This window comes from Belonocnema kinseyi, chromosome 4 (assembly GCF_010883055.1).
Source record: "Belonocnema kinseyi isolate 2016_QV_RU_SX_M_011 chromosome 4, B_treatae_v1, whole genome shotgun sequence".
Lineage (NCBI taxonomy): Eukaryota > Metazoa > Arthropoda > Insecta > Hymenoptera > Cynipidae > Belonocnema > Belonocnema kinseyi.
In genome coordinates, this window is record NC_046660.1 from 40,866,829 (window position 1) to 40,881,408 (window position 14,580).

General features: G+C 30.1%; 2 protein-coding genes across 2 annotated transcripts in view; both read right to left on the reverse strand.

Annotated features, from left to right (window-relative positions):
* The window catches only part of LOC117171395 (cadherin-99C), a 313,631-nt gene that overhangs the window by 255,541 nt on the left and 43,510 nt on the right, over nucleotides 1-14,580 (reverse strand). The window lies entirely within an intron of this gene.
* LOC117171396 (UPF0489 protein C5orf22 homolog) lies at nucleotides 4,436-6,371 on the reverse strand. The gene is made up of 3 exons (XM_033358669.1): nucleotides 6,233-6,371; nucleotides 5,964-6,128; nucleotides 4,436-5,623 (listed from the first exon to the last, which is right to left on the reverse strand). Exon 3 carries the CDS (start codon nucleotides 5,596-5,598, stop codon nucleotides 4,456-4,458), a length of 1,143 nt encoding a protein of 380 aa, XP_033214560.1. The 5' UTR covers nucleotides 5,599-5,623; nucleotides 5,964-6,128; nucleotides 6,233-6,371; the 3' UTR covers nucleotides 4,436-4,455.

Here is a 14,580-nt window from a genome sequence, read left to right on the forward strand (position 1 = left end):
CAATTTTTTAGTTTTTTTATATTTTGTTTTTAATTTTTAAGTATTTCTAATTCTAATAAATGACAATAGCTTTTTAAACAATACGAAGCCAAACACGTTGCGTCCCGGACGGTTTAGAATTTAATTAATCCAAAATCAATGTTTTACTTTAATTTAATTTTAAATAAAATCAAAAACAATACGTAGTAAATAACCAAATTATTCGACACTAAAGATGTTCGTTTTACATATTTTTGATTTTTTTTAAATAATTTTCAAATTCGAGACCAACTTTTCGAAATCAAACATTTATATCCTATTTTTGAGAAATGAAGATTTGACACGCAAAAAACGAATTGCTTGCAGAAGCATAATTAGAGCAAAAAACCAAATGCAGAAAGTAATACGATATCTGGAAGAGATAAAGTTGCCAACAGAGAAACGAGGTCATTTTACCGTATACCTAAAGCTAAATAATTAATCACAATATGTGAACGCTTGCAATTTATCAGTTTTTTAGTTTTTTTATTTATCACCTTTGAAGTAAATTTCCAAAAATGAGCGAAATAGGATATTTGTTCTCGTCACCCACGTGATCCTACATATATATAGTATGTACATAGAATATTATGGCACTTATGAAACTGTCTATCTGCATGCAAAATTCACCATGCATAATCAATATAAAATATTATGCATCGCAATTGAACACGTGCAGGCATAAGTTCCCGTAAGTTCATGTAATTTACGAGCAATGGAAATTTTTTTTCGGTTTTCTACCAGCCGTTTTAATTTGATTACTAAGTTTGATTTCTTTGGAACGGGATAACTTGTTTGAATCAAACATTTTTGGTAAATTTTCTCATAGTTGGCTAAGTTTTTTTAATCTATATTTTTAAGCTTAAATTCCGGACTTTTGCTTTATCTTTAAATATTGTTTTTATGTAAAAAAATGCTTTTTCGCTCCACTAAAAAATTCACACTTTATTAAACTGTCGTTCGAGTTATATGAAGTTAACAATAATTGATTTTATAATAGATATCTATGTTAAGAATGAGACAATTTATAGACCGAGAAATTTTTTGTGTAATTCAATTGAAATTTTACAAACATCTTCATTTTCAATTCTGAAACAATTTAAAATTAATACATTAATAAGTAAACGCTTTTATTTAATTTCAAATCCTATTTAAATGTTGTTTCAGCCTGAAATATTCCATTTTAAATATTTAAGTTAAATACAAAAGAACAATTTTTTTATGTTTAGTAATATTCTCTTTATTTAAAATTAGCAATAATAAATAATTATTTTAACAAATTTGAAACTGAATTGTTTGAAATAGAAAACATTAAAATTTTAGAATAAATTTAAGCTTTGAACATTACAATTTTATTTGTTACCGTTATTTTTTTTTATTTGCGTGTTAAATATTGATGTATAAATAACAATTAAAGGATGTCACGGCAGAAACATTTAAGTCTAAAAAAATAAAAAAAAAATAGGGTGGCCGCTGGACCGTGGGAATTGGAAAATGAGCAGAAATTTTATGATACCGGGAAAACCCGGAAAATGATAGTGAATTTATTTTTTGGCCGGGTATTTTACAAATTTGTAGAAAAAAATCTGTCCAAGTTTGATTTCAACCGTTTTTTCATAATTAATTAAATTGCTATCTTGTTCAATCATGATATCATTCAGTTTCAATGCGTCATCCGAAAATCTTTCACTTGAAAATTTTTCATTTTATATTTGAATTTGTAAGAGTACATTTTTCATTTAAAGAATTTAAAAATAAAAACTTTTTTAGTTATCAACTATGAATATACATTATAATGATTTTTGACATCGAACTGTACATTAAGGATTCACAAGTGAATAATAATTGATTTCAAGACGATTTTAAATCAGTTCAAAATTTAAGAATTTCCGGATTTTATTGTTAAATATTAAACTGTTTCAATTGGGAAGTCCAAATACCCAGTGGGAACAAAATTTGGCGACGTCTTTACGACATCGTTACGGCATCTTTACGACAACTTTACGACATCCTATGTCCATGTCGTATCGGTGTCTTTGCGATATCGTAAAGATATCGTCAGATCATATGACTTATTTACGATATCGTAGACACCTTAACGACATGGACATAGGATGACGTAAAGTTGTCGTAAAGATGTCGTAAAGACGTCGCCAAATGTTGTGCCCACTGGGTGGACAAATGTAAACGCCTGATTGAAAGTTGATAAAATATTTAGAATCTTTATATAAGTTCAAAACAATATATTGATACTTAAAGACTTTTGTTAAATTTAAAAGAGTGTTTTAGTCTAACCTTTTTAACTTTAAAATTTGGTATTTAACTCTTCGTCACACAGGTGGGTCCTTTACGACCCAGTCAAATTTTCCTTCTCAATTATCTCCGAAACCCAAAGATGGTGGGGTTTGACCCCCCTCCCTAAAAAAAACTTTTTGGTAGTGGAACTGAACTGCAAAGGGAAAGATTTCAAATCAAGCTTGTGCCTAAAACGTCCCACCTGTGTGACCGCGTTAGTGTTTCGCGACGATTTGGATGAATCCTCATTTGTGATTTGGGATCTGTCAAAAGCCGTTCTGTGAAGAACATCCCACGAACTTCTGTAAATATTGCGCTGCTTGAATTATTTACTCTCATATAATTTTTAAAATTTTTTTAACCAAGTTTCTCATGAACCTTAGATGATTATATAATTAAAAAATATTTAATTTTGAAAGAAAAGTGGATTTATCATTCATTTATTATATGCACGCATTACAAAAAAATTACGATATTTTCAAGTGTACAAATAAATATACTTTTGGAACTGGAGGACATAGGAATATATTTTTCTGACATGTCATGATTTGACCTTGAAAAACCTAAAGTACAGTTTCTTAATATTTATTTATTACTAAGTTCTGAATTTGTTCTCTAAATTTCCATTTTCTCAAGTTTTTGTTTATATTTAGGTTATTTTGAAAAAGTTACATATTTAATTCTAAAAACAATTGGACCATGTAGTAGAAGCTCCGAGGAATACACATTAATTTTTATAGATTTTTTAAAAGTTTTTAAGATAGAAAAAAGAACAACCGGGCATAAGCGACCCAGCTGTGTGACGGAAGCAGCAAAAAAAAAACTGTATGACGAAGGCTTAAGAAAAGGAACGATCGCTTAATATTTAGAAATTTTTTACTGTTAATTTAAAATTAGTAATTATAATTTATATATTCAAAACTAAGCAACAAAAACTAAACTTCGAACTTCACAACTTTAACGGTTCTTTAACTTGAATCGTTCTATTTAAAAAATGTAATTTGCAAGAAAGCTTGTTTAATTTTGATTCATAATAAATATTAAACCCCCTACTGCTTCTCCTAGAAAAAATTCGAATAAGTTGAAGAGATATTTACAAGGTCTGAAAATATTCAAAATTAATTTAAAATTTAAAATTATTTCAAATAATTGAAACGAAGTGTCTGCGTATGCCGAGAAAATTTGGCTATTTATTCTGAAATTTCAGTCCAAATAGCCCACGGCCTAATTTAAAACAAAATATAGATTTATGCAAACTTCGAAAAAAAACGAAATTTGTTAAAAATTGTGCCAGGCTGCAAAGGAATTGAAGAAAAAGAAACATTTCTCAAGATTCCTCGGAAACTTCAAAATAACTTTTGATTTTTAAAAGTTAATTTTAAGAGAATAACTACAAAATATTTAGAAAGATTTCCAAAATCGTCAAAAATGAATCTGGAAAATTTTAAGAATATATTTTTAATATTTCAGGATTAAAAAAAAATTGTAGGTAAAGTTTTAGGAATCATTCAAAATCAAATTAAAAGATGTATTGAAATTATGAAAAAAATTTAAAAATAATTTGAAATTTTAAAAATAAAATAAAATGTAAATATATGAAAATTTTGAAATGAAATTTTTGAGCTTTTGAAGAATTTGTAAACTACAGTGAAACTCTTCTATAGCGTCGATTTTGGGGCTGACAACTAACTCATTATAGCCCGCTCTGCTTTTGGCTTTTCATAGCTTAGTGCAGCTTGGTTCTTTTTACCTCAAATAGAAACATTTTTAGCTATAGAGTTCGATTTTTTTACTTTCATTGACCGTGAAAAATGTTAGCGAACCGGGAATTTTTTTCTGTGATTAAAACGGCCACCCTGTTTAATTTAAAGTTAAGTTTTCATCACTTCAAATGAAAAAAAAATCAGCTTCAAGAGCTCGATTTTTTTATTTTAAAGACCTGAAATATATTTGCAAACCGTAATTTGCCACCACGATCAAAACAACTACCCTCTTTACGCAAAAGACTACATCTTAACTTATGATAGGATATTGCATTTGAACAAATAGTAGGTATAGTAAATTTTTTTTATTAATCAGAGTATTACAAAATTCAGAAAACTGATACATCACAAAAACGGCATTACAAATTGTTTCACATATCTAATAAGTGTCTTCTTCTAAATAAAGTAGTTTAGTATCCACTTCAGCTGAAAGTCTCTGTTTTAATTCGTCAAGCACGCCGACTTGAATCTGATCAACATCTTCTGGAGGACAATATTCATCGTAACTTGATCTTGCAACTGTGACAATCGTAGGAGGAGCGGGCAAAACAGCCAAAAAAGACCGAAAAGTACCAGTGATAAGTCTATCAAGGTCCTGTTGACTGGTCACGTGATGTGGAAGATCAGTGTCATCAATGGTGCAACCAGCATCATGAACCAAGGTCCAATTAATCTCCGAATCTTTATAACATCTCATTATCTCATGATAAATCAATTCCACAGCTTCATATCTCGCCGTTCTTGATTTTTCGTAACCTTGCAAATTCCTATGTTCCTCCAGATATGAAAATAGCTCCTGCAATTCTGATAATTGTTCATCTCGAGCAGTTGTGGCTTCCTTCAAAATATCCGGATCAGCGCAATCTGGCCTCTTGAATTCATAAAGTGGAGCTAGTTTTTCATAGAGATTCGCATTTTCATAAAGAGTTTTGAAAGGATTCTTGGTACTGAAGAAGTCCAGATCGACATCTAAGATAAATGGAGTGTCCTTTTCCGGTAGATATTGCCGAAGAGATGATGCCATTGCAGGAAAATCATCTTTGTTCATTGGATCTTCGATGAAGGAACCCATAGTAATCACGTGAAGGGTAACTTCTCGGGTATTTTCTAGTTCTTCAGGAAAGCAGTAGAGGGCCTCGCTCACGAAATATGGTTCAGAACAGGTTAATCTTATTAGACCAGACTCCTTGTGTTTCCCAATGAGAAATGTTGACATGCCGTCTGCCATCTGCTTCGCCCATGGTGGCTTAATCCAGACCAGGTTCTTTAAATGTCCTGCGTAAGCTGCAGGAAGTATCCAGTTTTCGATGCTGAGTAGACTGAAAAGTTGCTGCTTATCCCATACGGTATCAGCCGACATGTCTTTCGGGATAAGCATGTCTGGGTGAGAGTCCAAATGAATGAATGTGTTGCCCTCGAAGGGAAGATGCTTTGAACCCAAACAACGATAAATGCAGGGTAAAACTTCGTTATGATCCTCAACGACGAAGATCGGTGTTTTCTTGAAGTATTTTCGAGCCATTTTTTAATGCCTTGAGAGAAAGAAGCTGTAAGAAACAAAATATTAAATAAATGATTGTTAAAATACAATTTAATGAGCAATAAAATATTCGTCGGGTAGGAAATCTAGGTAACGCTATTGTCGATTGACCTGGTTACGTCCACCATCTTGTTTTTTCATCTTTCTTTAATCTAGACGATTGTAGGATAGAAAAACAAAATAGTTGACATAGCCATGGACTACAGTGCTGCCTACATTTCTTATCCCAATTCGACCAACATTTTTAAGTTCTAAATTCTCTAATAATCAGTAAAAAATGGCTGTTTCGAGTTCAAGATTCACTCATTTTCTTCATAGAATAAATTATGAATCACCATGTTTCTTACCAGTTATAACTAAATAGTTTCGTCTGCTGCACTGCTTTAGAATCACGAAATTAATTCTGGCTGACTTTATTTACAAATACACTTCACCAATAAAGCAAATGATTGTTTGCATTTTCTGCACGTTCCGGAATATTTTTAATGACTGAAAGTTCAGTTTTCACTCACCTAAAATAAAAATAGTTTATATTATCAGCTTATAAATACACATTTCAGCAAAATATTACAATTTTTCAAAGAGTTTCACTTAAAGAGCAGAACATATTTCTAACCTTCGCGTAGAGAACTGTACAGAACGAAATTGCACGCCGAATGACGCCGGGTCGGCCAGGAAGCGTGCCACGTGGCTGCGTGGAGAAGACGCCGCGCCTCCGCTGGGTTGAAGGCTTTGATAAAAAGAGCGCGTAAATTGAAATTCTAAAAACTGTTTAAGATGGACGGATGAACTATCTTCAAATTTTTCAGTATCCAATTCAAACTGTTATGGAATTAAAATTAAATATAAGTAAAAACATAATAAAAATAATAATAATGTTACATATATTAAGAATCTGATTTTCATTCGTTCACCCTTCACGCTCGACAGAATGTAGACTTATTAAATGAAATGTATCCTGTAGGCTCCTGGTTATGAAACCTATCTTATATTTCAATTAACTGCATACTATATGTTGCGTCAAAAGATATCGTTTTCTTATATTTCTAATATTAATTTTCAAGACTTTTGAGTGTTATGCGAACAAACAAACAAAACTTGGAAAAAGTGGATTTATTCGAAAACTAAGTTTAGAAAAGTTTTAACATAATACACTAGGGTGATTTAACAAAACGCAAAGTTTCAATTTTGTTTGAGGAAATGGCTCATTTTGTTTGTTTAAATGGTCAAATTTAAAAGTTTTATGTATTTTTTAAAATTATTAATTGTTTAAACAACTTTTTGTTGCTGAAATATAACTTTTGACTAGAATAAGGAATAAAAAAATATTTTTTTACATACTTTTCAACAAAGACCGTAGAATTTTGGAATGTCTGTTATTTTTATCACTTACCTATCATTTTTTAAACACTTTATGTTTAAACTTTTTTCCACAAAATATTCAAAATTGACACGTTCTCTGAGTAATATAAACCAAGTCGATTGAATCAAAGATCAACAAGATCAATTCACTTTATTGTAAATTGTTGTAGTAATATTTGTGGGAACATAGGATATTAGACATTCTTTAAAAAAATTGAACTTTACTCTTAAATTAACTGACAATCTTGTAATTTAAACAATTTATGTTTTTTCAAAATCAAAATAACAATTAGATCTGCTTCTTAAGACTTCAAATATGAAAATTATAATTTTATTACTATTATTTTTCACAATACAATTAAGAAAAGAAATAATTGGCAAAATAAAATGCTTATTTTACTTATTTTTGAGCGCCCTTATTTTTTATATAATACTTCTTACATTCTCATCAAAGAAGGTATTAGATTTGTGTAAAATTTAATCCCCCCCCCCCCCAGTTTTTGTCAAATGTTCAGGTTTTGAGACCCGCTGAATCCCAAAAACAGGTTTTTACGAATGTGTCTGTCCGTATGTCTGTCTGTATGTATGTCTGTCTATCTGCCTGTGAACACGATGACTTTTAAAGAAATTAATCTATTAGATTGCCCTCTCGTACACTCGTTTAGTGTCCTCAAGAAAAGGTCAAGTTCGTTAGCCAGCCATTCTGGATGAAAATTCAAAAAGTGGGCACATTTTGAATATTTTTAAGACCACTTTTTTAAAAATTCAAAAATTCTCTATACGGTTATTCATAGAATTATTATAGAATTTTATTCATAAGATTATGATAACAACTTTTTCAATTTGGTCAAAAAGTTGAAAATTCAAAATTTGATCGTACAAAAAATTTTGGAAACCACATTTTTTCCAGATGTATGAATTCTATGCACGATTGTTCATATTACTTCAAAATTAAACAATTTATCCTTCTGACTTTTTTTTATAAAAAGAAAATTATCAGAGTTAGAGCATTTTCAAAATCCAAAAAAACAAACTAAAATTAACATTTTAAGCAAAACAACGCAGGATATGAAAAAAAGTCAGGAAAAGATAAACTTTGCTTTTCGAAAGCCCTACAAGATTATAATAACAACTTTTTTAATTTGGTCGAAAAGTTGAAAATTCCCAATTTGATCGTACCAAAAATTTTTGAAACCACATTTTTTCAAGATTTAAAAATTCTATGTACGGTTGTTCATAGTACTCAGAAACTCAAATAATTTATCATCATGCCTTTTTTCTATAAAAATAAAATGATCAGAGTTAACATTTTCAAAATCCCCCAAAAAAAAACTAAAATGAACATTCTAAGCCAAAAAACGCATGATATGAAAAAAAGTCAAGAGAAGAAAAACTTTGCTTTTTGAAAGCCCTATAGGACTATGATAACAACTTTTTTAATTTGGTCGAGAAGTTGAACACTCCAAATTTGATCGTACGAAAAATAATGGAAAATCCAAAAATTCCATTTTTCGGTTAAACTATGCGAAAAACAAAAAAAATGGAAAAGCTCAAATTGCGCGCCCTGGAGAAAACTACAAATTAAGAATGAATCACTTTTCGATATAAGCTACGAGAAAAAATGAGACAAAACTTGTTCATCCAAAAAGAGCTATAATTTTTTATAGGATAGTTAGTTTTTGCTTTAGTCGTAAAAAATAACATTCTAAATAAAAACATTAAATTTGTTTGAAAAACCGACAGAAGGTATGATCTTAAATTACCACACAAAAAGCTGTTCGCCTAAAAAGATCTATAAATTTATTATTAATTATTTTTCGATAGGACGAGTAGATTTTCTTTTAATCGTAAAACATAAGATCAAAAATTAAAAAATTAATTTTTTGGAAAAAGCACGGAAAAGGCGAAAGAGGACATAGGCTCCTATATAGGACCCTATAGGTTCCTGTATTAAACCCTATGCAGATGCGCAGTAGTTTTTATTTTATCGTAAAAAACAACATTAAAAATAAAAAATTATAAAAGCAAGGAAATAAGAATTAGTATGATTCAATTTTTATGCATATTATGAATTGTAATGATATACATTTATTGAAATGATACACGTTTCAGAAAAGCTTAGAATAAAATTTAAATTAAAATAAGAAACAATTACAAAAATAATCATGATAAATACAATTTGCTTTTTATTTTTCAATTTTTTAATAAGTAATCCCTGGCAGAGTTACATAAAAAATATATTATAATTGATATAAAAGTGTTGTGTATAATGTAGAAAAGTCTGTGCCCGAATGCGGAAGAAATGCAAAGACTATGGTGTGCGATTACCATCAGTCGCGTGCCGTAAGTGCGCTCAAACTCTCAAGCTAAGCTTTTTTAACCAAAGAGAATTCACAATCACAAAATTACAGCGGTGGATGTTTTGAGTCTTAATTTTAAAATTTTCGCGCAAGAATCTGCGAAAATATAAAGACCGAGCGCAACGCGCGAGAAACAACAGTCGCGCGCCCCAGGCGCGCGACGAGAATATACCCGCATGGCGAGCAGATTTTTTTAAAAAATAAATGCAATGTCGAGATTATCCTAAAAATAATTTATTATCATAATGTTACATCATAAGTTAATTGTGTATATTTATTCAAATAAAACATCAAATCTCAATGTTTACTTACTAATATTAAATGTTTAGAAATTATTTCCAGGTTGAAAAATATTATAATAAAAGTAAAAGTTCGACATCCGTTACTTTGCGGTCAAAGAAAGACACTTCCTATGCAATTAAACTTTAAGTCATAAAATTAATGGAAAACTGTTTTGTTCCCGGATCAAATAAGAACTCCTAGAATTTTTTAAAAGTGATTAAAACGCGCTAATTATAACTGAAAAAAAATGTTTGTTTGTAATTCTGCAATTAATTCTGAAAATGCGTGTATTTAACGATTATAACTTAAGTTTTCTTTTCAAAAGATATAAATTAGGGTCCTAAATAAAAATTTAAATTTAAAAAATTCAACCCTGTATATCTCTTGCTTTGGTTGAAAAGTACAGCCGTAAATTTTATTTTATTTTAAAAAATGTATAGATATTCCGCTAGACCTTTTAAAGGGCTGATTAAGTTTACTTAGTTTTCGTTTTTTTATATTAATTTAAGGCAAAAAATTCTTTAACCCCTATAAATTATTTGATATGTATTGAATAATAAGCCTTAGCTTTTATAAAATAAAGTAAATTTTCAATTACCTTGTAATCCACTGGATCTTATGGATCTTTTTTGGTTTTCAATTTTTTTATTTACCCTAAAGACTATTAAGTTCACCTGAAATTCTTGTTTATTCTATTAGACTTATATACACTCTAATTTATATGAATTAAGTGTAATAGTTCAGGATTTCAAAAATTTTGTAGCATTTACTTAAACTATATTTTATTTATCCTGAATTTGTTTTAATTAATGTTCGATCAGTAAAATTCCATCGAATTCTGTCGAATTACCTTGAATTTTTTAAGATTGACTCCAGTTTTACTATGTAATCAGTGAAATATTTTGCATTTTTAAAACGCTTTACAATTAATTTGAATTCATTTCGAATTCACTTAAATTCTTCTATCTTTACTCAATTTTTGAATTGTTTTCAGTTCACTTCCATTTTTAAACACTTCACATTGCATTTTTATTAATTTCGTCGAATTATTCTATTTTCTATGATATTTTTCTAAATTTCTGTAAATTTGATTTAATTAATTGTGTTAATTTTTTTTTGTTCAATTAATTTATGTTTATCAATGGCCTATTGCTGGTAGGATTATGAATAAAAATAAAAATTTAGGAGCGGTATCCCATCTAAAACAAATAATCAAGATAAAAATAAGAAACATTTTTCAAATAGAAAAAACCGAAGCAAGAGTGACTGCACGAATTCGCAGTGATTCTCCCGAACAGCTTCAAATTTTCCAGAACTCAATTCTGAACTTCACTTAACGCGTAGCGCTTTACAATTACTCAAAATCTCTAATTTAATGTTTATGAATATATTTTTTCAGTTATTGAATTATGTACAATAATTATTGAACTTTTTTATTCCAGACTCGCTTCAAAAAGTACGGAACTTTTTTATAATCAAATCTAAATAATTCTACATTTTATCCTGAATGTTTTAAAAATTATATAAATTTCATTAAAATTATAGAAATTTCATCAAAATTATATAAAACTCATCAGTTGTCGTGCATTTCCATGGCTTTCGAATTAGCTCCATAAACTTGTAACAAAACATTATTTTTTCCGTGTAAATATTAAGAAAAATATTCTTTTCAAAACAAGAAAAAAACTAGGATACGAAACGGTGATGATAATTATTCAAGCAGGGTAATAGTCAACTGATTAATCAAACTATAGTAAACTTTCTGCGTTTGAAGTGCCCACCTCGAGTGACCTCTGTCGGACCGATTCGCAACATTTCGTACCCTCTGTTTTTTCTGTGGACACGATCCCGTGCAGAAATTTTGGTGTGGCGCCGGTCGGGCCCCAATCTGGGCAAATGTGGGTCCGACAGGGTAATCTATCTAGCGCCAGACCGTAAATGAAACGCCCTACCCGACCGGGCCCAGATCGGAGCATTAAAAATGTGGACCCGATAAGGCCCCTTTAATTTTTTATTTCCATAATTAGTAAAATTTCAAAAGTTTTTATATTAATATTTTTTCGTCTTTGCATTTTACAAAACTTCAGTTTTTCACTATTCTGCATTATAAATTATTCTACATTATATCTCATTTTCAATATACTGCATTACATTATCTGTTTGTATTGCTTGAATTTATCGATAAGAGTTTGCATTTTGAAGAAAATTATTACTCTTTGACAAACAATGTTCAGATTTAGAGCTATTACACCCACAAACACAAATGAATTCTAATTATAAATATTTTTAGATCTTTCTAATGTTTTTTTTTTGGAATGATTTTTGTTTGACTAATACACATGGGCCACGTGGAGTGAGATTTAAAAAATACGGTTATGTTCGAGAAAATATATAAAGCATTTAATTTATAATGTTACTAATCATGAAATTCATACATTTGGTGTAAGATTATCTCTATTTTCAGAATATCAGAAACAAAATATAAAATTCTAAAAAGCTGGAAAACATTTTTTTATTCACATAAATAGTAAATGCGCTCAAAATGACGACGCTTTCTCGAACACATTGCTGGAAAACTTCAGAAGCTAAAAATGAATTTTGATGTTGATTCTAGCGAATTAAAGCTTATCTTTGCCTTCATTGCGGATATAAGAAATCTCACCAACAATTCTGTGATTTCGAACTCGCAATCTACTATTTAATTTTGACACTTTAAGTTATATGAAAGAAAAACAATATCACGATGATAACAGAAAACTTGACATAATCTTGTCTAACCTAACCCAACCCAACGTAGTTCTGACGGGAGCCACATTATCTGCCGCCTTGGGGCCACATGTGGAAAATCCGATCGGGCCCATATCGGAACTCTGGAATAAGTTGGGCAATTTGTGCACAGGATATTGTCAACTTTGTGATTTTCACCCATACAGCGCAATAAAACAAAGGATTATATAATAATAATAATAATGAAATATTTGACACTGTGAGAGATATGCAATTAAATAATTTAATTGCCTTCGTGAGAAAATCGCACGACATTGTCATGAGATCGCACGAATCTTGCGATTGTCTTGCGTCATCGGTGACGATAATTTGCTTCATTATATTCGCACAATTTACAGAGCTTGATTCCGCCTTCCGACACGCCTTGCGCTTACTACGTGGGTGTTATGCACCTGCACAGTTCACCATCAGCCGAGATGCTGGAATTTACCTTTGCTTTGCAAACTCGCAATTTTCAAAGGAAAGGCTCAGGCTCACTCCCACGTTGCACTTCAGTATCGGAAGACACAGATGAGTTGCGATAAATGCGTCGCCTCATTGATTTCATCATAAATTATTAACGGGGGCTACGGTGCTCAGCCAACTGCAACCTGACATGAAACTTGTAAAAAATGACCCCCGGGGAGTAAACACGTCTTCGTTTTTCTCATTATGCTAATGAAGTTTAAAAGTCTCCTCGAAAAATCCTTCATTCCTTACAAAGAACCGTCAACTGGGGCTAAGTGGCGCATGTGGAGTAAAGCGGCACACCCTTCATTCCTCATTTTTGGATGCGATATTTGCGTTTTTTGTTGTTTTTTTTTTTTTTTTGTAAAATATATAGAGGCATGTAACTAACAATTGTAAAAAATTCGTTGGAAACTTAGAAAAAGCAAAATGCGTTTTGAACAGATAATTGAGGGTGTGCCGATTTACCCACATCTGGGGTAATCAGGGTGTCATTAAAGGTGGGTCTAAAAAAAAATTCTGAAATTCGAAATCGATACATCACGAAAAAGTAGGGTACTGGCATAATTAAAAAAAGTTTAATTAATTTGGAATCGATAGATATGGAGCTTGGTTACCCGCGCTCGAAGAAATATCTAACACCTGTGTAAATAGGTGACGATTTTTTTTTGGGCACTTGAAAAGATTCTAGAGACAAAAATGCACTAGGGAACAAATTCGCGAGACTCAGGAATCGAAATTGGAAATACAGCGAATTTTTTCATTTTTGATATATTTAATACATTCTGTTAAAAAAGTATCGGGAATTAATAGAATCCTTTTTCGAATAAATTAAGCCCAAAATTTAGATTTTTGTTGAAAATTAGGTTTTTTTTCGTTGAAAATTAATTTTTGCAAATTCAACTTTTTTATCAAAATTTCATCTTTTTTGCTTGAAAACTCTACATTATGGATCATAATTTTTCTTTCTTGGCTAAAAAGTCTTTCTTGATTGTAAACTCAACTCCTTTTTTTGACAATTTTTCTTTTTGGTTTAAATACTAATCTTTTTTGTTTCAAAATATGCCTTTCTGAGTTGAAAACTCAACTATTCAGTTGAAAATTTATATATATATTGTACGTATGCGTTGTGTAATTTGTGGATGAGCGCTTATAAAATTATGTTTTGCTGTTGCTACTAAAAGTGTTTAAAACATTTGTAGAAACAAATTTTTTTACATTAACATTATTGGCCTCCTATGTGTAAGGTTGTTTTTATAATAAAAGAAAATTGTAAAGCAATCAGGGAAAAGTCGAGGTAAGTCAGGAAATTTCGAAATTCGGATTTTTAAGCAACCCTGATGTTAATAAATTTATAAATATTTGATTAATTTCATTTTCTTACAAAAAAATGACATAAATTATAAACTTACTGATTAAATGGTAAATAAATTATTTTAAAAGTTTAGTATTTTTAAGCTTCTAAAATGTCAAAATAACGAACGTTCAGAAATTGTAGGTTTTCATAAGTATAATTAAATTTATATAACTCATTAACTAAAGAGTTTGATCAGTCGGTTTTAAGTCAATGACATTTTTTGTAAAGAAAAGTAAAGTCCAATTATGGATTGAAGAAGCAAAAATTAACCTTTAAGTGTAATTTTTGGTTTTCAAAAATAATTAATCCAATTTAACACTTAGAACGGAATATCCGCCTTACAGGAGGATACAGTTTGCACATAATATA